This window comes from Mytilus galloprovincialis, chromosome 6, assembly GCF_965363235.1.
Source record: "Mytilus galloprovincialis chromosome 6, xbMytGall1.hap1.1, whole genome shotgun sequence".
Taxonomy (NCBI): domain Eukaryota; kingdom Metazoa; phylum Mollusca; class Bivalvia; order Mytilida; family Mytilidae; genus Mytilus; species Mytilus galloprovincialis.
In genome coordinates this window covers 86,939,291-86,966,976 of record NC_134843.1, presented here as the reverse complement: position 1 = coordinate 86,966,976, position 27,686 = coordinate 86,939,291, and the positions used below count along the sequence as shown (strand labels likewise).

At 33.1% G+C, this 27,686-nt stretch overlaps 1 protein-coding gene across 1 annotated transcript; it reads left to right on the top strand.

The window, feature by feature from the left end:
* LOC143080586 (kelch domain-containing protein 4-like) lies at nucleotides 1-27,223 on the top strand. Its single transcript, XM_076256497.1, has 12 exons — nucleotides 1-184; nucleotides 11,711-11,802; nucleotides 12,529-12,607; nucleotides 13,298-13,396; nucleotides 14,340-14,476; nucleotides 16,095-16,187; nucleotides 16,720-16,949; nucleotides 18,242-18,387; nucleotides 21,017-21,108; nucleotides 22,322-22,805; nucleotides 23,739-23,802; nucleotides 26,977-27,223. Exons 1-12 carry the CDS (start codon nucleotides 71-73, stop codon nucleotides 27,207-27,209), a joined length of 1,863 nt encoding a protein of 620 aa, XP_076112612.1. The 5' UTR covers nucleotides 1-70; the 3' UTR covers nucleotides 27,210-27,223.
* Nucleotides 27,224-27,686: the final 463 nt, after the last annotated feature.

Sequence of the window (27,686 nt, the reverse complement as noted above, 5' to 3'; positions counted from 1 at the left end):
CTATCGAACAATATTTTTGAAAAGATTGTTTATATTTAGCACACGTGTTTTGGGATTTTGTCCTGACAGAATGGGAAAGAAAAACAAAAAAGACAAGCAAGGAAAAGGAAAAGAAAAGACAGACCTAAAAACAGAGAAGAATGCTGCTAAACGTGCTAAGAAAGACCTTGCATCTAAGGGCGAAGTACGTCTGAATGATTTCCTGCTTACAAACTAGTCTAAAGGTTTACATATAAAAACCAATGCTTTAAGATACCAACACGACTAAAAAGGGAACCAAGTTAACTCGTACCATTGGATACTGGTATCACCAAGGATTTGTATAGTAAGACTATACAAATCCTTGGAATCACAAAAAAAAAATCATTATAACACTGTGAAGTGTCACATGCGTACTTCTACCATCATGACCATTAAAAATCGAAAGATTGATTTTGAAAATGTTTACAAAATTTTAATTGTTTTTGTAGAACTTGTGATTTTTGTCGCAGAAATTTGGATATAGGTATATTGTTCTGGTAGCCGTGGCAGTGACGTCATTAGTTCACTTTTTAAAAGCTTTATATTTGAGAAGGTGGAAGACCAGGATGCTTCATGCTTTGTATATATATATATAGAAGCCTTATCCATTATCACTGAACTAGTATATATATTTATTAAGGGGCCAGCTGAAGGACGCCTCTTGGTTCGAGAGTTTATTGCTGCATTGAAGACCTATTGGTGACCTGCTGTTGTCTGTTCTATGGTGGGGTTGTTGTCTCTTTGTCAGACACATTCCCCATTTCCACTCTCAGTTTTATGCCTTATGTAACCTACTTTCCGTCTGTCATATGTCCATTTTCCTTGACCTTATTTTCATGGTTCAGTGACCACTTGAAAAACAGCTAACTTTTTGGATGATCCAACGGATTAATATTTGAAAAAGTCACAAAAAAGGGAGAGCTCTTTTGGACATATATATGCATGAATAATCCATGGCCTTGTCATTTTCGACCAATTACATAATGAATTAGTTTGAGTGTCGTTCCATTGCAAACTCTGAATCCATTGGATCATCCAAAATGTTAACTTGAGCTAGATTTACTGTGACTCCATTTTAAATACAGGTAAATTTAACTAATCCCAACAAAAACTGTTTTACATGTGTATAAATATAATAGATTTTGGAAAAACGTGAACACACCACATTTAATCTAATTACTCCCTGAAGTTTGATACATGTATTTGCAATATGTGTAAGATATTATCAAATACTCTACTGGCTTGATATCTAAACTCAAAGCTTGAGACTCTGTAGTTTGACTAAAAGTGGCAAAATTATCAGAAATGATAGTCACTAATCAGCAGAAGCAGTTAATTTGCAGAAAATCAAAAAAACATCAAATACACAGTTTATGGGTCAATATCACTTATTGATGGGCCTTAAAATGAGGAACTCGATAGTTGTGTGTAAACAAAAAAATGTCAGTGTAGTAATAATGGATATGTTTTCATTTTTATGCCCCACCTATGATAGTAGAGGGGCATTATGTTTTCTGGTCTGCGTCCGTTCGTCCGTCTGTCCTGCATCAGGTTAAAGTTTTTGGTCAAGGTAGTTTTTTGATAAACTGAAGTCCAATCAACTTGAAACTTAGGACACATGTTGCTTATGATATGATCATTTTAATTTTAAAGCCAAATTAGACTTTTGACCCCAATTTCGCAGTCCAATGAACATAGAAAATGAAAGTAAGAGTGGGGCATCCGTGTACTTTGGACACATTCTTGTTTATCAAATTTCAGTCCATTGAACGTGGAAAATGATAGTGCAAGTGGGGCATTCCTGTACTTTGGACACATTCTTGTTTACCTGTGACTTAGCTTAACATTTTGTGTTGTTTTGGAAAGTAGAGGAACATAGAATAAATGTGTAAAAACTTTGTGTTCAAATTAAAAGTATTAAATTTTTTAAGAACTTATTGTGTTTGAAAAGGGATGTTTTACCATGAGGAGCCACATCACGAAGGGTTTTCAGGTTTTTTTTAAGTTATGGAAAAAGTAATTTCACTTTTTACCTTGAAAATTTAACCACACATGTGAAAATGTCTCAGCTTCGAAACAAGCCATCATACATATTCAAGTTTACAAAATCATGAGGCCATAAAAAAGAATAGGTTTGTTTGCCCAAACCCTACCTACCCAGAAAAAAGCTGCCTACTCAAATTCTTTTATTGTCCTGATTTGAAGAAGTTTTTTTTTATCAGATAGCCATGAAGATTAATAAACATCCGATACTTCAATTTCTTGAAAAAAAAAAAAAAAAAAAAAAAAAAAAGAAAATGCCTACCTACCTACTCACTGTCTCAACCTTAAAAAATCGAAAATGGACTGATCTACAGAAGAAAACATTCCCATTACCGCCTATGAAGAAACAATTGATAATATTGACACAGTTGGCAGGTCTAGCTTGGAAAACTGGATGATAAGTCATCCATACAATTCCTATATATACCCACAGGCCATTTGTTGAACACTTTTTAGTTCACCTGGCCCGAAGGGCCAATTGAACTTTTCTCATCACTTGGCGTCTGACGTCTGTCGTTGTCGTCCGTTGTTAGCTTTTACAAAAATCTTCTCCTCTGAAACTACTGGGCCAAATTAAACCAAACTTGACCACAATCATCATTAGGATATGTAGTTTAAAAAATGTGTGGTGTGACCCGGCCAACCAAACAAGATGGCCGCCATGGCTAAAAATAGAACATAGGCGTAAAATGTAGATTTTGGCTTTAATATAACTCTGAAATCAAAGCATTTAGAGCAAATCTGACATGGGGATAAAATTGTTAATCAGGTAAATATCTATCTGCCCTGAAATTTTCAGACAAATCTGACAACCGGTTGTTGGGTTGCTGCCCCTGAATTGGCAATTTTAAGGAAATAATACCATTTTTTGGCTATTATCTTGAATATTATTATAGATACAGATAAACTGTAAACAGCATAATGTTCAGCAAATTTAGATCTACAAATAAGTTAATATGACAAAAATGGTCAGTTGACCCCTTAAGGAGTTATTACCCTTTATAGTCAATTTTTAATAATTTTGTAAATTTTAACAAGATATTTTCCTCTGTAACTAATGGGCCAAGTTCATTATAAATTGAGATAATTGTAAGAAGCAAGAATGTTCAGTAAAGTAAGATCTACAAACACATCACCATCACCAAAACACAATTTTGTCATGAATCCATCTGTGTCCTAAATGTTAATATGCACATAGACCAAGGTGAGCGACACAGGCTCTTAAGAGCCTCTAGTTTAAAAGAGAATAAAAACCAGACAACATTCCATTAATAGTATTAAAATTGAGAATGGAAATGGGGAATGTGTCAAAGAGAACAACCCGACCAAATAAAAAACAACAGCAGAGGGTCACCAACAGGTCTTCAATGTATCGAGAAATTCCCGCACCCGGAGGCGTCCTTCAGCTGGCCCCTAAACAAATATATACTAGTCCAGTGATAATGAACGCCATACTAATTTCCAAATTGTACACAAGAAACTAAAATTAAAATAATACAAGACTAACAAAGGCCAGAGGCTCCTGACTTGGGACAGGCGCAAAAATGCGGCGGGGTTAAACATGTTTGTGAGATCTCAACCCTCCCCCTATACCTCTAACCAATATAGAAAAGTAAAGGCATAACAATACGCACATTAAAATTCAGTTCAAGAGAAGTCCGAGTCTGATGTCAGAAGATGTAACCAAAGAAAATAAACAAAATGACAATAATACATAAATAACAACAGACTACTAGCAGTTAACTGACATGCCAGCTCCAGACTTCAATTAAACTGACTGAAAGATTATGATTTCATCATATGAACATGAGGCACAATCCTTCCCGTTAGGGGTTTAGTATCATACCATCATAACATATATGAGAAGAACATAACTCGTGTCATGCCAACAACTGTTTTTAGAATAAATGTGTTTAGTTCCGATGCAAAGACCTTATCAGTGACTCAATATTAACGCCAAAATATGCAATCTTTAATGACTTGACAACAGTATCGTAATTATATCCCTTCTTAATAAGTCTATTCAAAGGTTTTGTAAGTTTCTGAGGTGAATACTGACACCTTTGTGCTTTATAAAGAATATTTCCATAAAAAATTATATGGATACAAATTTAATATGCATGATATGAAAGTTCTTGGTTGAAATTTGTATGAGCCGTTTTTCAGACAAACCATCTACCCTTTGTTTGGTGGAAGGAATGACAGAATAATACCCCACCAACTTGTATTTTGTTTATGTTTATAATGTTACGGCCAGAAATCGCCTTTAAATTGTAGCCAACAAAAGACACAAATCAATAATAAAATTTAACAATATTTATTATACAAAAGTTTACAAGAAGTATTACACAAATATTACTGTCAACTTAACTGTCAAAATATGAGTCCAATCTTTTATCTTTGTCTGTATCCGGATATCTTTCGGAATCCAATCTGAATATTACGTTCACTACTACGGTCACAATCCAGTATGATGTTGTTTGTAGAATTAAAGTGTCAATCCAAATGCGGTGAATACTAATGTCTATCAATGTCTAAGTCTAAGTCCAAGAGTGAGAGTTTAAATTTAGTGTCTGTATATATATAGTTGTCATGGAAGATTCTAGAACAGTCTATAATGGAACATCCTAGAAAGTTACAACAGAAGTTTCTAGTAAAATGTAGAAGTTTATATAACGCATCTTTTATTAGGATCATTCTGGAAAGTTCCAATCATTCTGTAATTGTTCCAGTGATTTCTAAAGTGCACGGTTCTAAGATTATTCTGTAAACAACTATCAGGCCACACAACACAAATCAGGCCAACATAAATAAATACAATAATTACAATATCATAACACCTCCCCCCTTAAAAGTAGTTTTAGTGTAACAAAAACTTATCATGAATAATATGAACAAAAATACATAGTATATACAAAGTGTTTTAATAAGCTCTAGATAAAGCATCTGCTATTACATTATCTTTACCCTTAATATGTTTTACAATTACATCATATTCCTGTAACAACAAACTCCACCTAGTCAACCTCTGATTCTTGTTTCTCATTTTATGTATGAAAGTGAGAGGATTATGATCAGTACAAACAAGAATAGGATATACAGTGGGATTCAAATATACATCAAAATGTTGAAGTGCTGACAACATTGGAAAACACTCTTTTTCAATAGTTGAATAATTTTTCTGATGTTTATCTACTTTCTTAGAAAAATATGATATAGGTTTCTCAACATTATCATCTGTCTCTTGATATAAAACAGCTCCAATTCCTACATCGCTTGCATCAATGGCAAGTTTAAATTGTTTTTCAAAGTCTGGAGTAATCAGAACTGGACTATTAATTAAAAGTGATTTGCTATTTTCAAAAGCGTTTTGACAATTTTCACTCCAGATAAATTTAGAATCTTTTTGTAAAAGATGAGTCAATGGTTGAACCACAGTAGCAAAATTTGAACAAAAGTTTCTGTAAAATCCAATCATGCCTAAATATCTCATAAGTTGTTTTCTATTTGTAGGAGGAGGAAATTTGGAAATAGCTTCCACTTTAGCCATAATAGGTTTCACTTGACCTTGGCCAACTGTATGCCCTAAATAATCAACAGTGGCCTGACAAAATTCACTTTTACCAAGATTAACAGTCAAATTTGATTGTGACAATCTATCAAAAGTATCATACAAATGTGTTAAATGCTGTTCCCAGCTATCACTACATACAATTAGATCATCAATATAAGCATAACAACAGTTCAAATCTTTTATTACATTATTGCTCATTCTTTGAAATGTAGCTGGTGCACTTTTCATGCCAAATGGCATTACAGTATATTGAAATAAGCCATCTGGTGTAACAAAAGCTGATATTTCACGAGCTCTCTGTGTCAATGGAACTTGCCAATAACCTTTCAACAAATCAAATTTGCTCACAAATTTTGGTTGACCAATGTTGTCAATACAATCGTCTATCCTTGGAATCGGATAGGAATCAGATTTTGACACTGAATTTACTTTTCTGAAATCAGTCATGAAGCGAAAGGTTTTATCTGGTTTTGGTACAAGGAGACAAGGAGAGCTTCACTGTTACTCGGCTCAATAATATCATTGTCAAGCATATATTTAATTTCTTTTCTCATAGCTTCAAGTTTGAGTGGATTGAACCGGTAAGGATGTTGCCTAATTGGAGAAGCATCTCCTATATCAACATCATGACAAACAGCAGTGGTTTTGTTTGGCACATCTGGAAAAAGATTTTTAAAAGAAAATACCAAAGTTTTTATTTCTTCTCTACGATCAAAAGACAGATGTGCAAGTTTTGAGTCTAAATTTGACAAAATTTCTGAATTTTTCAATCTAACTGTCTCTTCCATAGTTTTAGAACTTAAAGGTGGTTCAATTACATCTGGTTTGTCATGATGGTTCTCAAATTTAACCATGCCTAAAGTGGCAACTGGTTTACTCTCACATTCATTAGTATGCTCAAAATATGGTTTTAACATATTAATATGACACACTCTGTTTTGTTTACGCCGACCTGGAGTTTTTACAATATAATTCAAATCATTGATTTTACTCTCTATTGTATAAGGACCACAATATTTAGCCTGTAAAGGATGTCCAGGGACTGGCAAAAATACAAGTACCCTATCACCAGGCTCAAAAACTCTGTCCTTGGCATCTTTATCATACCATATTTTCATCTTGTTCTGTACATTTTTTAAGATTTTCTGAGCAATTTGACAAGCAGTGTACAATTTTTCTTTAAATCTAGATACATAGTCTAAAAGATTCAAGTCAGTATGTTCAGTAAGCCACTTTTCCTTGATCAATTTTAACGGTCCCCTTACAGTATGGCCAAATACCAACTCAAAGGGACTAAATCCAAGGGATTCTTGAACAGCCTCTCGGACTGCAAAAAGTAGAAAGTGAACTCCATCATCCCAGTCTCTGTCAAATTGAAGACAAAAGGTTCTAATCATGTTCTTAAATGTTTGATGAAAACGTTCTAAGTCACCTTGAGATTCTGGATGGTACGCACTTGATCTATACTGAGCAATCCCTAACTGGTACAAGACTTGCTGAAATAAACCTGACATGAAATTTGATCCCTGGTCGGACTGTATAGACTTAGGAAGTCCTACTAATGTGAAAAATTTGATAAGTGCTTTGACAATAGTAGGTGTCTTGATATTTCTTAGCGGAATAGCCTCAGGAAAGTGAGTGGATGTACACATGATTGTCAATAAATACGCATTTCCAGTTTTGGTCTTTGGTAAAGGTCCAACGCAGTCAATTAGAACTCTGCTTAAAGGTTCGTCAAAGGCTGGAATAGGCAGAAGTGGTGCTGGTGGTATTTTCTGGTTAGGCTTACCAACAACCTGGCATATATGACATGATTTGCAGTATTCTGCAACATCATTTTGAAGTCTTGGCCAGTAGAAATGCTGCAAGATCTTAAGGCAAGTCTTCCTTATACCTAAGTGTCCAGCCAAGGGGGTGTCATGGGCAAGACCAATAATTTCTTGCCTATAAACTTTAGGCACCACCACTTGGTATACCACTCTCCATTCCTCCTCTGGGGTAGCATCAGGAGGCCTCCACTTCCTCATTAAAATGCCGTCCTGATGGAAATAGCATTCAACCACTTTGTCTGCTTCCTCCTGTGGTTGAGCCCTCTTGCGGAGCTGAAGAACCTCAGGGTCTTTATTTTGTTCTTCCAAAAGGTTCTTTCTGTTTAATGAATGACTGTTTACGTCTGGCCATGGCATTAACATTAGGTGGTCTTATTATGGCCTTTTCTGAGCTACCAGGACCTTCAATGTTGGCTAGGAAAGTGTCAGAAAGGTCCATGTAATCAAACTGGTTTTCTTGCAAATCCTCATCTTGTTGTTTTCTAGCCATCGCTGTAGTGACAACACAAGCTGGATAGAATTCAGCATCATCTTCAGGTGATTTAACATCCACCACCGGTTCACTGGTAACAATTGGTTCAGCAACCACTTTGTTCCTAGCTAGATCATTTCCTAGCAATAATGTAACACCCTCAACAGGGAGATTAGGACGAACACCCACAATAACTGGTCCAGTTATCAAATCTGACTTCAGATAAATACGATGGAGAGGAACATCTATACAACCTAACTCTACACTTTGTAACAAAACGGAGGCACCAACAGAAGTCTTCTCGGACAAAGGCAACACACCTTCTAACAATAAAGACTGAGAAGTCCCAGTGTCCCGTAAAATCTTAATAGGCTGAAGAGTGGTATCATCAACAATAGAAATAAACCCATCAGACATAAAGGGTTTATATTCCTCCATGTAATCACAAAAACTGGACTTAAAAGCCTGACTCGCAGGACATTCCAACGTACTGGTAATATAAGGTGTCGTACAAGCACTGGACTTCGGCTTATTATCTCGTTCATTCTTCTTCTGGAGTCTAAAACAATCAGCCATCAGGTGACCATTTTTTTTACAATAAGCACAAATCAGTGACTTCTTCTCAAAAGTATCAAATTTTGGACTAGACATATTATAACTGGACTGACTCTTATTAATTTCCACTTGAAGTATTAACATTTTGACCCTTGAAACTTCTTTTATGTGAAAGGGTATAATTATCTGAAATTAAATTACAGCTGCATCATGTATTGTCCCAACAGTTTTGTCGTCTAAATGTGTTTTTAAGTGTAAATGAACACATTGTTTGAACTCTTCTAATAGCATTAATTGTCTTAGGTTATCAAAATTGTTATCTGTTTTCTTTGACGTAAGCCATTTATCAAATAGATCTTCTTTTTCCCGAGCAAATTCCACTTAGGTTTGTGAATCAAACTTTTTATAAGATCTAAATTTCTGTCTATATGCTTCTGGTACTAGCTCATAAGCTTTCAAAACTTCCTGTTTCACCGTGTCATAATCGGAACTTTTTTCTGATGGAAGTGTAGAGTATATTTCAGCGGCCTTACCCTCAAAAACACTTTGTAGCATTGTAGGCCAATTCAAATTATGAGCAATTTTCTCAAACTGTGGAAAATATTTATCGACTGTTTTTTCACAAAATCTGGGAACCAAACGTATATTTTTTGCTGCATCAAAATATTCTGATTTCGGCTGGACTTTAGTGTTGCTTTCTTCTTTGACCATTTCAATTTTCAGTTTCTCCATCTTTAGTCTTTCCCTCATTTCAAGTTCTTTTAATTTAAATTCATCTTCTTTTTCCTTTTTATCCATTTCCAATCTTTCCTTCATTTCTGGTTCTGCCTGTTTTAATTTAAGTTCATCTTCTTTTTGTCGAGCCTGCAACTTTTGTTGCAGAAAGCTCGACATAGGGATAGTGATCCGGCGGCGGCGGCATCGGCGGTGTTAGCTCACTTCTTAAAAGCTATATATTTTAGAAGGTGGAAGACCTGGATGCTTCATATTTTGTATATAGATGCCTCATGTTACGAAGTTTCCGTCAGTCACATGTCCATTGTCCTTGACCTCATTTTCATGGTTCAGTGACCACTTGAAAAAAAAGTTCAGATTTTTTGTAATGTTAAATTCTCTCTTACTGTAGGTAATAGGATAACTATATTTAGTATGTGCGTACCTTGCAAGGTCCTCACGCCCGTCAGACAGTTTTCACTTGACCTCGACCTTATTTCATGGATCAGTGAACAAGGTTAAGTTTTGGTGGTCAAGTCCATATCTCAGATACTATAAGCAATAGGTCTAGTATATTCAGTGTATGGAAGGACTGTAAGGTGTACATGTCCAACTGGCAGGTGTCATCTGACCTTGACCTCCTTTTCATGGTTCAGTGGTTATAGTTAAGTTTTTGTGTTTTGGTCTGTTATTCTCATACTTTATGCAATAGGTTTACTATATTTGTTGTATGGAATGATTGTAAGGTGTACATGTCTAGCAGGCAGATGTCATCTGACCTTGGCTTGACCTCATTTTCATGGTTCAGTGGTTATAGTTAAGTTTTTGTGTTTTGGTCTGTTTTTCTCATATTTTATGCAATAGGTTTACTATATTTGTTGTATGGAATGATTGTAAGGTGTACATGTCTAGCGGGCAGATGTCATCTGACCTTGACCTCATTTTCATGGTTCAGTGGTTATAGTTAAGTTTTTGTGTTTTGGTCTGTTTTTCTCATACTTTATGCAATAGGTTTACTATATTTGTTGTATGGAATGATTGTAAGGTGTACATGTCTAGCGGGCAGATGTCATCTGACCTTGACCTCATTTTCATGGTTCAGTGGTCAAAGTTAAGTTTTTGAGTTTTGGTCTTTTTATCTAATACTATATGTCATAGATCAACTATATTTGGTGTATGGAAATATTTTATGATCTATATGTCAGTTGTGCAGGTTTTATTTGACCTTGACCTGGTTTTCACGGTTCATTGTTCAGTGTTAAGTTTTTGTGTTTTGGTCTATTTTCTTGAACTATAAACAATAGGTCAACTATATTTGTTGTATGGAAGCATTGTTAGCTGTACATGTCTGCCTGGCATATGGTTCAACTGACCTTGACCTCATTTTCATGGTTCATGTTAAGTTTATGTGACAGTCGTAATAAAGCTTTATATTTAGGAGTATCAACATAATATCAATGATTAGTAAAGAAGGCGAGACATTTCAGTGTGTGCACTCTTGTCTTTTCTCCATCTCCTTCATTTCCAGTTCTTTTAATTTGAGTTCATGTTCTAATTCAAGCTGTTTTAATTTAAAGGCGTCAATATTTTCGACCTTAAGTTCAACAGCCTCTTAACCTAAAACTTTTGCGTCAACTAATTTGTCTATAACCAAATTTTTTATAATTTGTTTTCTCATAGATACTTTAAAATCTAATTTCAGATGTTTTGCAAGCAACACTAATTCCTCTTTCTTTAAATTATCAAACCCCTCCAGGTCTGGCGTTTTCAAAAATTTACCAGCATCAAATGCCATTTTGTAGAATTTTGTTGGCTATTTATAATAAAAATTACTAAACAAATTTTGAATAAGATATTTTCAGATCCCGGACGAGCCCCCAATTTCTGTTACGGCCAGAAATCGTCTTTAAATTGTAGCCAACAAAAGACACAAATCAATAATAAAATTTAACAATATTTATTATACAAAAGTTTACAAGAAGTATTGCACAAATATTACTGTCAACTTAACTGTCAAAATATGAGTCCAATCTTTTATCTTTGTCTGTATCCGAATATCTTTCGGAATCCAATCTGAATATTACGTTCACTACTACGGTCACAATCCAGTATGATGTTGTTTGTAGAATTAATGTGTCAATCCAAATGCGGTGAATACTAATGTCTATCGATGTCTAAGTCTAAGTCCAAGAGTGAGAGTTTAAATTTAGTGTCTGTATATATATAGTTGTCATGGAAGATTCTAGAACAGTCTATAATGGAACATCCTAGAAAGTTACAACAGAAGTTTCTAGTGAAATGTAGAAGTTTATATAACGCATCTTTTATTAGGATCATTCTGGAAAGTTCCAATCATTCTGTAATTGTTCCAGTGATTTCTAAACTGCACAGTTCTAAGATTATTCTGTAAACAACTATCAGGCCACACAACACAAATCAGGCCAACATAAATAAATACAATAATTACAATATCATAACAATAATATATTATCTTTATTATAGGATGACATAGAAAAATTGATCGCAGAATTTCAAGAACAAGATAAGTCAAGGACACAGGTGATAGAAGAAAAATGTGCTCCTCCATCACCAAGGTAACTCAAATATTTATACCTATAATATAATTCTAAAGTAGCTGAGGAGAAATGTAATCTCTAGTCACCAAGTCGATACACAAATTTAATACAAGTACCAATGTCAGGTGTAACATTACCATGATTACTGTTGTTTTGATTATGTTTTGTTTTTTGTTTTTTTCTTCTTTTTTTTTTTGAGGGGGGGAGGATGGGAGGGTCAAATGTAAAGAATAAGAATATGACTGCCTAACCTGAGTCTTAAAAAATATATTCATGTCCTAATGACCTTGAATTTTAGGGAATTGCAATACATACCATTATATGCATTATCTCAAGACTAGAAACTAGTTTAGTTGGAATGATTGAGGTTGAAAATATACAGTATAATTTGGTAGATGTAAAGCACAATATTGGAGATGTGTGAACTTTGATTAACAGCAAATTAATTTAAATATCTATATCTAGTGAGCATCATGAGAATAGACAGAAGATAGCTAGATGTAGTTAAAAATGAATTTCAATTTAAAAAGATCAAGAAAATAAGAAGTTGTGTATATTGTTTCATGTTTAAGAAATAATATAAACATTCTGACAAGTACACAATAATGTGATATTCAAAATTCAAGAATGCAACATTAATCGGTTTATAAATGAGATTAAGATTTCATACTTGGTTTTATTATAGTAGATTTTAGCTGATATTCCTGTCAAAGTTTGTTTTATTTTCATATTCTGTATTTACAGGTCAAACACCACATTAAATGCTCATCCTGATAAGGATGAACTTATCATGTTTGGAGGAGAATTTTTTACTGGTTCAAAGGTAAGTGACATGTTGCAACTTTTCGAACACAAGTTCTCTTTCTTTTTGTATTGTCTCAAATGAAAAAGTGTAAATATGGCGTTTCAAGTTGTTGAAAAGTTGAACCAAGTCAAAATCAACTGAATTATTTAGATTTTATTGGAATTTAAAATAAGGGAACATTTTTTGTAAGAATGAAAGCCAGACTAGTATACTATTTTGACATACATTGCTGTTTTATGTACATAAATACTTGGAATGGACATTGTTCAGTGTAAGGAACTATGCAACCTTCTAAAAAAATTGTCATTTTGCATTAAGATTTATGATTTTGGGTCCAAGAGACGAATTCCTTGAATTTTGTGTATTTCAATGGAGAAAATGTGAAATTTGTTTCTGGGATATTCAATTGTTTGTATCGTAAACAGAAAAGTTTCTACGTGAAATTTCATACCAGTTTTAGAAATAAATGTTCAATTATAATGTTTGTAGAACGCTACATACTGAAATTAAAATCAGTTTATTTTATACATAGATTAACAAATTCCTTGGGATTCTACCATGGAACTTCAGTCTAAGACATTTCATGTAGAATGAAATCAGGCTACCATACAACTGTTAAGTGAAGCGATTAAAAAAACCCTAAGACGTTAAATTCAAGCAGAATTTAGTACAGTTTTGATAATTTCTTAAGGTACCTTTAACTTTCAGATGTATATGTACAATGACCTACTTTTCTATAACATCAAGAAGAATGAATGGACAAAGGTCACGGCACCAAATGCACCTCCACCAAGAAGTTCACATCAGGTTTGTATTTATTTTATACCCATCATCTGCAGGGCTTTTTAATGCATAACCATTGTCCATCTGTCTGTACCTTTGTATGTTGATATAAGAAGATGTGGTATGAGTCCAATGAGACCACTCTCCTTCCAAGTCACAATTTATAAAGGTAAACCATAATGATTATAGGTCAAAGTACGGTCTTCAATGTGGAGCCTTACCTACCTATCCTCTTCGCTCCTGGTGGAGCATAAGGTCGGTTGATTTCTGTAATAAGTTGTTTGTTTTATAAGATGAGGTTATTAGCCTAATGCTTAACCCCCAACTTGGAGGACCAGGGGTTTTGTCGTTGAGGTTCCCGTCCTCTAGATCAATTGCCTTGCTGGGCTGGTGAGTGGTGATCTACCCAGTTTGTTTAGAGTTCTCTCTCCTAGACAGGTTGCCTTACCTGGCTTACAGCCCCTATCTGGCTGACTATTTACCCATAGCTGGGGCAAGGTTGACGAGTGCTAGGGCATATCCACACACCGGTGGGCCTACACACTGCGTCTTTGGGGTCCTTGCTACTCCAAGATCCTCTACAGTAAAGCCTGAGATACTAGATCTCAGTTACCATGTGCTGTCGCGGGGAGGCACTGTAGAGGTCTTGACAGTGTAGAGGCTATGTACTGGCAGGAGAGGCTTACTCGGCTCTCTTTTCGCTCACATATGTAAGCTAGCCAGCGGCAGCTGCTTTTCATAAGAAAAACAACCACACTAGACGCATACTACTGTCCTGTGGAACAACCACCAGCACACAATGTGGAGCCTTGGCTCACACTAAACACTGAACACTGAACATCTATAAAAAAAGAAAAAAAATGAGAAACACTAATGAACCACATCAACAAACAACAACCACTAAACAACATGCTCTTGACATGGACATGAGAATGTTCACAAATATTTTTTACTTTTCTGAATACAGGCTGTAACTTTAAAACAAGGTGGGGGACAACTTTGGATCTTTGGTGGAGAATTTGCAAGTCCAACACAATCCCAATTTTACCATTACAAAGAATTATGGGTATTTCATTTGAAAGATAAAAGATGGGAAAAAATTCGGTAAGTATATGATGATTCAACATTCAACCTTTTATTTTATAAGGAATAAAACATAGTGTCATTAATGAAAATGGTTGCATAAACAAGAAAATACTGCTAATTGAAATCCATGCAAAACAAAACTATTTTAAGGGGGAGATAATTTATAAAGAAATTCAAGACTTGAAATACATTGATTGCTTGTTGAAAATTTGAAAATACTTATACCATGCTTACTGTCACCTGGCATTTTGTTTTGTTTTTTTTATCATTTTTTCAAATGAGCCATTTAAGGGGAGATAACTCTTTTAGTAAAAAAAATCATACTGCACTAAGGCAAAAAAAATAAATATATGCCTGTTGAAGGTTACATTATCAAAATAAATAGGTTAGGTAGGTTGGTATTTCCATTTTATTATTTTTTTCCTTTTTTTTTGTGCCATGATTATGAGTTGTGTGGTCTGTCTTGCCGTGGTCTGAGTTGTCCATGGGCCGAGTTCACTGTATTTTTAATGATTGATTGGATTATTTCCCTTGGTTATGGGTTGGAAAAAATTGTGGCGAAGTTTTTATTTCATTACACGAGTTGCGAGTTTCCTTAAAACAGCTTTCATATTCACGACTGTGAACATTGGGATGTATCAGACAATTGATAAAATTTATTGGCAACCCCTACTTTGCTTTTGACACAAGTACTACAAATTTTTCACTTTACGACGGAAATAAAATTCCTTAGGGTCGGTCAGGTAACTGTAAACAGACATATAATTTTTTTTGGCCTAATAGGGAATTTTTCAATTTTTACTTGTAGCAAGAAAACAAGATCAGTGACACTATTTTTTCTTTTTATTTTCTTAAAACATATAATAAAACCTATCTTCTCACAGTTTATTTCAAAAATCTATCTCATAGAATTTTTTTTATGCACACAAATGTGTTTTTTCATGAACAATCTAACCAAATTTAGTCAATTTTCAACGACTCATAGCTTGAAAATTAGCACGGTGACCCCAACTTTCTATTATATTTTTGAAAAAAGCATAGTAAAATCTGCATTTTGGCAACTTATAAGAAAATTCTGTCTCAAAAAGTCTATACTTATGATCTACCTTAAATTAAAAGGTGAACATGAACTTATTTTTATAAGAAAATCTTCTCCATTATCTGAATCTTCATAACTGTACAGATATTGAATTATTGACTTCCCAGTCATACAAAGTAATGTCCAAGGTTGCTTAGATTACCAATTTCTTTCAGAAGAATTTTAAAAGATTAATAGATTTCACAATTAAACTCTATGCTCCTCTTTTTAAAACAGAGAAACATGTTGATTTCAAGTGACTTGAATCATGATAATTTCATATTCAAAGAAATAAGTAGACTTTCATACTTTTTGTTTCATATAAAAAGAGTTTTTAAAACTCTTAGTCAATGTTGCCAATGGTATGTTTTGGTAACTCTTCATATGTTAAAACAATGTTTCCAACAGATTTCATGTTAGATAATATTAAAAAAAATCAAAAAAAAAATCTGACAATGCATTGTACCTGTTACTAGACCAGTTACACCTTTTGTATTCTAGAACACAAATAAAACTTGAGTTAAACACATTGATTTGTGCATTTTATTTTGTTTTCAGTGTCCCTGGATCACCATCCAGCAGAAGTGGTCACAGAATGGTTATTTGTAAGAAACAGCTGATTGTGTTTGGAGGTTTCCATGACAACGTTAGGTTTGTTGTTAAATTAATATAAATAGTTGTCTGGTGTTTCGAAAAAAAACTATCATCCATTAGACCAACAGTAAAACCATTTCTAAAAAGGGTGTTCATTGGTCTGCAGAATGTATAAATACGGCCATGTCTGGTTGCAATGTGGATATTAAATCTGATTCCTTTTTGTATGCTATCTGAAGGTGTTAATGGATCTTTGCAATAGTTTTCTATGGCAGTCCAAATTGTGTGCTGTTCATGCCAGTTGACCTATCTAGCTTGCAGAAGCTATCTGTTGAATTGATTGTTAATTTGTTCTCATTGTGAATATACATTATTTGCCACTGTGCATTATTTAAACAAAAATCTCTTAAAATTGATCATCAATTCTTTGAGATCTCAGTTTAGTTCATAAACCATTTTAATATGTTTTAAAATCTGAATCATTCAAAAAGTTAAACAAATTTAATCAAAGTCACAATGCTTTGAAACCATTGATTGATATTTAATTTAATTTACTTTGATTTTATAAATTTCTTATTTTTGTTTACAGGGATTACAAATATTTTAATGATGCATTTGCATTTAATTTTGAAACCTACTCGTGGGATAAACTTGAAGTGACCGGTAATCCACCAGCCCCAAGGTCAGGGTTCATGATGAGTGTGTTCCAAGATATCCCAAAAGCAGTGGTGTACGGAGGCTACAGCAAAGAAAGAATAAAGAAAGATGTTGACAAAGGAACAATACATACTGATATGTTTATATTGTGTGCATGTGATGGTTAGTACATTCTCTTTGCTTTTTTTTTTACTTAAATTTTGAAGAAAAAATTAATTTCCCATTCACCTGACTAACATTACAAACAAGAAAAAAGAAATTGTTATAATAAATTAATTGCTACCGGTACCAAGTTTAGCTGGTGAAAAACTTAGTTAAATGGGATGGAGTAGTCCAAAAAATTATGATGTCTTGAAAGGCTATTATATTTGTTTGCTTTGATGTCTTACGGCATCTTATAAGTTACTTTACACATTTTCAGATTAAGAACAGATAAGAGGAGATATGGTTTATTGATAAATGAAACAACAACCAAAATCACAAATGAAACAAAAAATAAAGCCATCCATTGGTTAACATTTGGTCTGAATCAAAGAATCAGGAAATTATCAAAGTATAATTGACTCTAAATTAACATATAAATAGGAATTTCAAAACATACTTTATTTCACACACAACTATATCAAGTTTATTACTGACCTGTATATATGTTTGATATATTTATTATACCGTATCACAGGTTATTTTTTGCAGTTGTAGAATTTCACGATTTTCTTTCAAAAAGGTATACGAAATATTTTTGTGGTTAATATTTTTTGCAGATTTAAAACTTTTATCGATACCTTTGAATGTGCACTTTTAAATTGGTGGAATTTATTTTGGCAATTTTGTTCTGTCAGCGAAACACTCTGTGAAAATAACTTGCTATACAGTACCTCATTATGTATTTTTGTCTCAGAGTCAATAAGCAAGACATAGGCATGCTGATTTTGGGCAGCTGTGTCTATCTCATTGCCATGGAGATCATTTAGCTCTGCTTTCTCAGTCATTATATATTGAATCTGAATGTTGTGCATTATTGGCATGTTAATTTTTGTGATTAGATCAGTTTAAGAAGAACCAGTAATGTTCAGTCAATTAAATTATATATGCAGTTATACTAGCATTTGCAAGTGTCTTTTCCATGGAGATGACATGACCCCATATCCTAATTATGGATCATTGACTTTGAAACTTTAACATTGTTAACAAATTAAAGTTTTAGTTTTTTTGTTAGTGTATAGGGATTCACTTGGTGAGTCAATTGTAATTTTATGCAGTTTTATAAGCATTTTTATTTCTCATTTTATTGATGTTAAAAACCTGTTCAATAGTCATGGTTCATTGACCTTTAATGTTTTACATAAATTTAAATATTGCCATTTAGATTCAACATTTGCATTATTCTACCAAAATTTCAAAAAGACGAGACATGTATTTCTGTGTCATCAGTTTATTTAACTAATTAATTACAGCCAAGAAGAAGGATGATAGTGCACCTATGAAATGGAGGTGGGTAAATGGGAAACAGTCAGGAAATAAACCTAGTCCTCGTTGTGGCATGCCTATGGTTACAATCCCTGGTAATAAAGCTGTCTGCTTTGGTGGAGTCTTTGATGAGGTTAGTAGTTCAAACCTTGTTCACTTTTAAAGTAGAGAGAACATTGCATTAGTTTACCTGTGCCTTCATTTTTATGCCCGTGCTACTTTGTGAAGGGTGCATTAAGTGTAACACTTGTCTGTCATCGTTGCTTCCTTTTCCAAAATTGATTTTCTTTTCAAACTTTAGTTTGTCTTAATCTAGTTTGAAATTTGGTAATATAACTTTTTACCGCTCATGAGTTATGCCCCTTTATTACCATAAAAATAGCGGAAATTTTGGTTTCCATTTTCTAACTTTAGTTGCCTCAACCACATGTTAGGATACTTGTACACAAAACTTTTTACCACAAAACACAAATAAAGTTTGAAATTGGATGTCATCCCTTTTACTGTTCTTGAGTTATGCCTCTTTATAAACAAAAAAAAAGCTAAATCTGTGGTTTGAACTTTCCACCATATTTTTATGCCCCACCTACAATAGTAGAGGGGCATTATGTTTTCTGGTCTGTGTGTCCATTCGTCTGTCCGTTCGTTCGTCCGTCTGTCCCGCTTCAGGTTAAAGTTTTTGGTCAAGGTAGTTTTTGATGAAGTTGAAGTCCAATCAACTTGAAACTTAGTACCGTATAAATCGTTAAATAAGCCGCAGGTTTTTTTCTCTGTCTTTGTCCCTGCGTGTTATACTCGGGTGCGTGTTATGTAAGTATTATTTTCTGTTTTCAGGACGACGGTGAAAGAAAAAAATATCTGGATTTGTTTTCTGGAGACAGTCAGATTGTCAAGTTCTTGCAGTGACTTGATAAATTGTTAATGTTGCATATTTTGTTATGAATAAATAAATATATTAACTAAATCGTTTGTTTTTATTTCATTCAATCATTGTTGGTTTACAGGAAGTCGATAACCATGTGTTTAGTGTTCATTTCGTAAACAAAGAAAGATAACTGTGTCCATACAGGATATTAATTGTGTATTTATCATAAATATGTAGTTGTTAGTTGATTTAATGTGTTTTAATATAAAATTTTCTAATGAAATAATAAAGAAAGTGATTGTTTGTCTTGCCAATATTACAAGTTTCTTTAAATGACGATGGTGATGCATGTGCTTAAATCGACACTTTAAAGTGCTTCATAAACAAAGAGAGATAATCGTGTTTGAGAAGAGGTACCAAACAGGATAAAATACTGAAGAGTAACTGTTTGTCGTTTTATTGTGTTTCAAAACGAAATATCTTTACGAAATATTATTGGATGTTTAACTAAAAAAAAAAGAATACTAATTTTTATAATTTAATCTGTTAAAACATTTATTTATTGCCGTCTTCTTTTAATCCCCCTTGTCATTGCTCATAACAAAAAAATAGACAATGACTTGCAAAAAGTAAATTGTTTTGTTCGTTGTATTCATCCAAATTAAAATTGAAAAATGTTTGTTACGTTCAGAACTTCAACTTTTATTTTATAGACAACAATAAAATTCTTAAGATTGATTTAATTAAAAAAAAAAAAAATCTTGACTTTTGGGTGAACAGTTTTCACACGTGGGTACAGGTAAGTAGGTCATAATCAAGGTAAACAATGGCAGTTTTATGGCTTGGGTGACCTTTCATGCATACATTTTTAAGATTAATTTAAATCCTTAATGCCAATTCAAACAATAAACAAGCAATCAATACCATACTAATTTTAATCAAAACAACAAGGTTCAATGGACACCCAAGCTGTCAACACATGGCCATTGTTGACAAAAAACATCAAACGAAACTGGCATAATTAAAACAATGAGAAAAGTATAATTATTTTATTACGATTTTTTATTTTAATATGACACAAATAAATATATTCAAAAATACTCTCAACTTTCTCACCAATCTGAAAATAGAAATGAAACAAATTACGGTGTGAGTTACAAAAGGAGAAAATATTCATGACACTATCAGGTCAGTAGAATAAATATACGTTTTCTTCAGTGTGCGCTTAATATTCAGGTGCGTTTTATGTAAGGACAAAAACAATCTTCCCCCCAAAAAACGGCCGTGCGGCTTATAAAACGATGCGCTTTAAATTCGAAAATATACGGTACACATGTTCCTTATGATATGATCTTTCTAATTTGTAAAGCCAAATTAAACTTTTGACCCCAATTTCACGGTCCACTGAACATAGAAAATGAAAGTGCATGTTTCAGGTTAAAGTTTTTGGTCAAGGTAGTTTTTGATGAAGTTGAAGTCCAATCAACTTGAAACTTAGTACACATGTTCCCTATGGTATTATCGTTCTAATTTTAATGCCTAATTATATTTTTTATCCAATTTCACGGTCCATTGAATATGGAAAATGATAGTGCGAGTGGGGCATCCGTGTACTTTGGACACATTCTTGTTTTTAAATATAATTTTGAGCTAAAGTTTGTCAGTGTATGAGTTTTTGTATGATTTTTTTTATTTTAACATTTGACATGTTATATTTAAATCGAAAAGATCTAAATAACACTTGAAAAGGAAAGGATAATTGAAGAGTAAGGAAGGAAAGGATAATTGAAGGGTAAGGAAAGAAAGAAGATGGAAGTTGCATCTATATTAATAAAGTTTAGTTTAACTTAATAATGATACATTAATATTAAACTATTCATCTTAATTTAATTAATAGGAAGAAGATGAGGAGCAGTTAGAAGGCAGGTTTTATAATGATATGTACATGTTAGATATGGAAAAAGGGAAGTGGTTTAGTATGGCACCAAGGTATGAATGTTATGTAGTTATATGTGACTTTCCTATGTATGACAAGGTTGGGAGAATTTGTTAACACAGGTCAATTTGAAATGATAACAATGCAATTTTTATATACATCTTGAATTTTTTAGAAAATGGCTGTAGGGAATTAAATGTTTATTTATATGGTTATTAATATATGCCATTCTGATTGTGATTGATAATTATATTGAACCCCCTTGCCTAGTTATTAATAAATATTATACAGCGTCTATGTTAAGGAATGTTTTTAACAGTTTGTCTGGGACTGTATAATATTGAGTTGCACAATGTATATAAGCGTGACAGATATTTGAATTCTTGTTAAATCTGATAAACATGATAATCTTTGTGAATTTCTAATCCTGAGTGGTGATATCCTTTTCAAGTACCACTTCTTATTTTTTTCTAACATTCTGTAATACACATATTTTGGTTGCAAAAAGTCCTTGTTTTTTATCATTTTAATTCTCTGTACAAATTCAGAATAAAAGGAATTTTTTGCATTCCTCACAATGATATTCTGAATTTCATTTTTAATCTCGTCATTTCTTGAATTTTTATACGACCGCAAATTTTATGGGTCCAAAGACAGTTGGTTTCCAGGTTTATAACCACAAAAGGAAGGTTGGGGTTGATTTGGGGGTTATGGTCTCAATAGATTTGGAATTAGGTGCTAAAAAGGGGCCCAAATAAGCAGTTAGTTTCCAAACAATAACTTGCGTTTAAGTGTATGAATCTCTGAAATTATACCCCAAGTTTCCATACTACAAAGGGATGGTTAGTATTCACTTTGTGAGGTTATGGCTCAAACCATTTAGGAATTGGGGGCAAAAAAAGGGGGAAAACAAGGGTTTCCTGGTAAATGGACAATTTAGTCAATTTTAAAGCAGTGTAAGTGAGGTAATCCAACATCAATTCGCAATGTTCAGCATAGTGTATTGCACAAAAGCTAAAAATTGAATATAAATTCAAAACTTATAACCAATTCTTAGTTCTTTAACTACAGCTATTCTGTGTCAGAAACCTAGAATGTGTCAAATATTATTTACAGACCTGTATCAAGTGCTAATATTGTGTCCATATTTGCCCAACTGTTCAGGGTTGGACCTCTTCAGTTGGATCCAGCTGCACTCAGCGAAGCAATTTATTATACTTGTTAAGATAATATTCACAGATATTGATTTATATGTCTTTGATTTAGAGGGAAGAAGGATGAAAAAGAAAAGAAGAAAAGGAGAAAAGAGAAAGAAAATGATGAAGATATGGAAGAAGAAGGTGAAGAAAAAAGTGACAATGAAGAAAATGAAAATGTAAATACGGGAGATGAAAATGAAGCAACACAGGAAATTAAAAAACTGAAGTTAGACGAGGAAAAGGGGGCATGTGCAATTAGTGAAGAAGTAATGGATGGTGTATTTACTATTAAAGTTGGACCTCAAAGTTCTACTTCACAATGCAGTAGTTCTATGGACATGGATGATGCAGACATGTATGTAGATAAAGACTTATTTGTTCCTAGTCCTAGAATGGGGTCAGCATTGACTGTTAAAAATAGTACATTATATTTATATGGCGGGACTTATGAATCTGGTGATAAACAATGGACTTTGTCAGATCTATATTCTATTGATTTACATAAAATGGATGAATGGAGGATTATAATTCAGGATGATGAAAAAGGAAAGGTATGTACAGTATACTGATAATGGTTGAGCTTTTTACTGAGGTTCTAAGAAAATGTTGTTGTCAACTGTGTGTTTAAATATCTGCAAATCAGTACCGTCTTAAAAAGTGTTTTAGAAATAGAAACAGATAAAGGGAAAATAATCATGATAATCATTTGTTTAACATTATGTGAATTGTAGTAATTTCAATATTTCTGGCTTAATATTGCCATAAGTTGTGTTTACAATAAATAACCCATAGCTGAGAAGTTGATAAGGCAGATTGTTACCTGGAGAAACATTGTCAACAGCCATTAATGTTCAATTATCATTTGTCTATTTAATTTCAGATTCATGGTAATAAACTATGACATCTTCTACATAATAACCATTACTATTTAATAAAGCCCACACACAACAGTCTCCTTGAAGGGGTATATAGTCAATTATCTCCCTTGTATTAACCAATACAAAATCTGGCGTTGCAATTTATTATGATACTTTATATTAAAATGTCTTTGTTGACACTGTTTATCATGGTCAAAGTCAGCTCTATCCCCCTTTCAGCTATGTGTTATTTATACTTATTTTCAATAATAATAATTTGAGAAGATCTTTGTGCTTTTTTGTTTTTGTTGTTGAGTGACTATGTATGTATCATTCTGTTGAATAGCTATTAGATTGTACATCCATTTTTCAAAAAATTGTTTCGGGGTCACCTCTCTTCAGAGTTTTAAAGATAAGTTATTACTTCTTTGTAGCCAGGCATATAAAATGAAGGATAGCAAAAAAAATTTAATGCAATGTGTTCCATCATAATATCTTTGTGTTATTTTTAGTTGCATTTTTCTTAATTTCTTGTTTTCTTTTCTTTCTTTATGTATTTGTATACCTCCTTTAAATTGAATATTGAAAATAATATAACTGTATAAATGTTTCCTATTTCTATTTAAGGTTTGTGAGGACTCTGATTCCTCAGATGATGAAGACAAAACGAAGAAAAGTGAGGATATGGATGGTAGGTTTATTAAATAAGACAAAATCAATCAAATTGAGAATTCACTTTTTTCCATGTACAAATCATTTGCATGTTAGTTTTTGTCTTTTTTAATAGCAAAATGAAAAAAGAAGTTATAACTTTACAGCCTTAACTCTTAAAAAAAATTATATCTTGACTCATGTGTATTTCTATCTTAAAAATATATATGATTAATCTTAACGTGTGGTATTTAGACTAGTGGCCTTCAACACCATTTTTAGCTCACCTGGCCCGAAGGGCCAAGTGAGCTTTTCCCATCACTTTGCGTCCGTCGTCGTCCGTCGTCGTTAACTTTTACAAAAATCTTCTCCTCTGAAACTGCTGGGCCAAATTAAACCAAACTTGGCCACAATCATTATTGGGGTATCTAGTTTAAAAAATGTGTGGCGTGACCCCGCCTACCAACCAAGATGGCCGCCATGGCTAAAAGTAGAACATAGGGGTAAAATGCAGTTTTTGGCTTATAACTCAAAAACCAAAGCATTTAGAGCAAATCTGACAGGGGTAAAATTGTTAATCAGGTCAAGATCTATCTGCCCTGAAATTTTCAGATGAATCAGACAACCCGTTGTTGGGTTGCTCCCCCTGAATATGTAATTTTAAGGAAATTTTGCTGTTTTTGGTTATTATCTTGAATATTGTTATAGATAAAGATAAACTGTAAACAGCAATAATGTTCAGCAAAGTAAGATTTACAAAAACTGTAAACAGCAATAATGTTCAGCAAAGTAAGATTTACAAATAAGTCAACTTGACCCCTTTAGGAGTTATTGCCCTTTATAGTCAATTTTTAACCATTTTTCGTAAATCTTAGTCATCTTTTAGAAAAATCTTCTCCTCTGAAACTACTGGGCCAAATTAAACCAAACATGGCCACAATCATCATTGGGGTATCTAGTTTTAAAAATGTGTCTGGTGACCCGGTCAACCAACCAAGATGGCCGCCATGGCTAAAAATAGAACATGGGGGTAAAATGCAGTTTTTATGCCCCACCTACGATAGTAGAGGGGCATTATGTTATCTGGTCTGTGCCTCCGTTCGTCCGTCCGGTCAAAATTTTTGGTCGAGGTAGTTTTTGATGAAGCTGAAGTCCAATCAACTTGAAACTTAATACACATGTTACACATGATATGATATTTCTAATTTTAATGCCAAATGATAGTTTTTATCCCAATTGCATGGTCCACTGAACGTAGAAAATGATAGTGCAAAGTTCAGGTTAAAGTTTTTGGTCAAGGTAGTTTTTGATGAAGTTAAAGTTGCATCAACTTGAAGAAACTTAGTACACATGTTCCCTATGATATGATCTTTCTAATTTTAATTCCAAATTAAAGTTTTGACCCCAATTTCACGGTCCACTGAACATAGAAAATGATAGTGGGATAAGGGCATCCGTGTACTATGGACACATTCTTGTTGGCTTATAACTCAAAAACCAAAGCATTAAGAACAAATCTGACAGGGTAATATTGTTCATCAGGTCAAAATCTATCTGCCCTGAAATTTTCAAATGAATCGGACAACCTGTTGTTGGGTTGCTGTCCCTGAATTGGTAATTTTAAGGAAATTTTACTGTTTTTGGTTATTATCTTGAATATTATTATAGATAGAGATAAACTGTAAACAGCAATAATGTACAGCAAAGTAAGACCTAAAAAGAAGTCAACATGACTAAAATGGTCAATTGACCCCTAAGGAGTTATTGCCTTTTATATAGTCATTTTTTTTAACAATTTTCACAAAATTTGTAAAATTTTACTAACATTTTCCACTGTAACTACTGGGTCAAGTTCATTATAGATAGAGATAATTGTAAGCAGCAAGAATGTTCAGTAAAATAAGATCTACAAACACATCACCATCACCAAACCACAATATTGTCTTGAATCCATCTGTGTCCTTTGTTTAGTATTCACATAGACCAAGGTGAGCGACACAGGCTCTTTAGAGCCTCTAGTTTGTTTTCACTAAGGAAAGTAAAACCACTTCTGTCTGTGTATTGAAATAAATCACACCTACTAACCCCGTATGAAATATACTCAGTCTACATGTGGTTGCTTTTTGTATCCCTAGAAATAAACTCATCACAGATACCCCGATCAAAATTTCATATTTACACAAGACGTGCGTTTCATCTACAAAAGACTCATCAGTGACGCTCAAAATGTTTAAGAGGTAAGATAGACAAACATACGAGCCAAATCATTACCGACTGATGATACTGTGGATTTATTTATTTTCATGGATATCAATTCTCCTTGATTAAGGAAACATATTATTTTCATTGATATTAGATTTCCTGGCTTTTACAAAAGTTCATATAAGGTAGCAATACACAGTTAAAAGTTTAGTTTCACATTATGGCCATGGTGAATTTTTTAAATATGAAAGTTTTTGTACAATAAAATTGATTTTTAGATAATTGAAGAATAATATAGCCTTCTAAGTGGGTTTATATGAACATTGAGATTGTTTTTAGCATGTTTTATAGGCCATTTATCTGTTTGACAGTCTGTATTTTCCTATCTGTACCGCCTATAGGTCCATAAATTATTGTAGTGTTTATCAACAAAGATTTTGCGCTCGATCTTTTCAATTCAATTTTATGGAAAAACGAGCAGAAATGCTTATGATTTTTTTTGGACCACTTGATAGATATAAACCTATGGTTTCAGAAAAGGTATAGCTGTAAATGATTGGAGACTTTTGTGACTTGTTCATCCCCTTTTTTGCAATATTTTGTATCAAAGAAATGCAGATTGTTGCCATGGTTACATCCTAAAGGGATTATATTTAACCATTATGACCATTAGAAATCAAATCTATGGAAGATTCTCTTTCTATAAATATATACATGCATAACACAAATATTAAGCCTTATTTGTTTGAAAGGACGGGAAAGAGGGTGTTTAAAAATTATGAGTGTCAATTTTAAGTTTTTTTCCTAACTGTGTATTGCTACCTAAGACTCTAAGTAAGAACAAAAATTGTACTTCCCTGTTCATTTAAATTTGAGGTTCACCTGAACGATCAAATTTCAACAAAAGTCTTTATCTCAGAACAAAAAAATGAACCCAAAGTATTATTTAAAAAGAAACTCATATTTATCAATATTAAGAATCAATAGATAATAATTCTATTTTCTATTTTAGTATCAGATGATGACGATGATGATGAGGATGATGATGACTTAGATGACATATTGGAAGGATGTGACGTTCCCGTGAAGAATGAAGATGAGCCAGTAAATGATTACTTTGAGAGGACTAAGGAGTTTTGGCTTGAGCAGTCAGAGAAATACTTTAAAAGTGAAGATATGAGTGTTTCAAAACGAACTATACAAAAATTTGCTAAAGAAATGTGTACTGAATATAGTAAAAAATGAAAATTCCTTCACAAGTTGTGCTTTTGTTTTATTTATATATATATATATATAATTTCCCTCTGGTTTATATGATCCGTTCATCCTATATTGACTCTTAAAATTCAAGAGTCTATCTGAAATTGAGGGTAAATTATATGACCTTCCAAATACCGTTTCGATCCCTAACATCACTGAAGAGACATATATTGTCAAAATCTAGATCTGTTGTACAAAAAAAAATATTGACACCTTGTGTTTGTGGCATGACATCTTGGTCACAAGTTTATCGTTTTCTGTTTAGTATTAAATTTATATTAAGATCCATTTTGTTACATCTCGTGATCAATTTTATTTGGCAATCGCCAATGGCAGTCAGCAGGGTTAAAGAACATCAGTTGTTCGACCTGTTAGTCAAATGCGCTTTGTTTAAATATACTTTTTCACTTTTTTGGTCTTTTGGAAAATGTTGTTTGTGCTGTTTTTAGACCCTTCTACAAC

Coding starts and splice junctions, on each gene's coding strand:
- LOC143080586 (XM_076256497.1), top strand. CDS start 71: ATGGGAAAGAAAAACAAAAAAGACAAGCAAGGAAAAGGAAAAGAAAAG. Junction 14,477..16,094: donor AAAAGATGGGAAAAAATTCG/GTAAGTATATGA, acceptor TTTTGTTTTCAG/TGTCCCTGGATCACCATCCA. Junction 16,188..16,719: donor GGTTTCCATGACAACGTTAG/GTTTGTTGTTAA, acceptor TTTTGTTTACAG/GGATTACAAATATTTTAATG.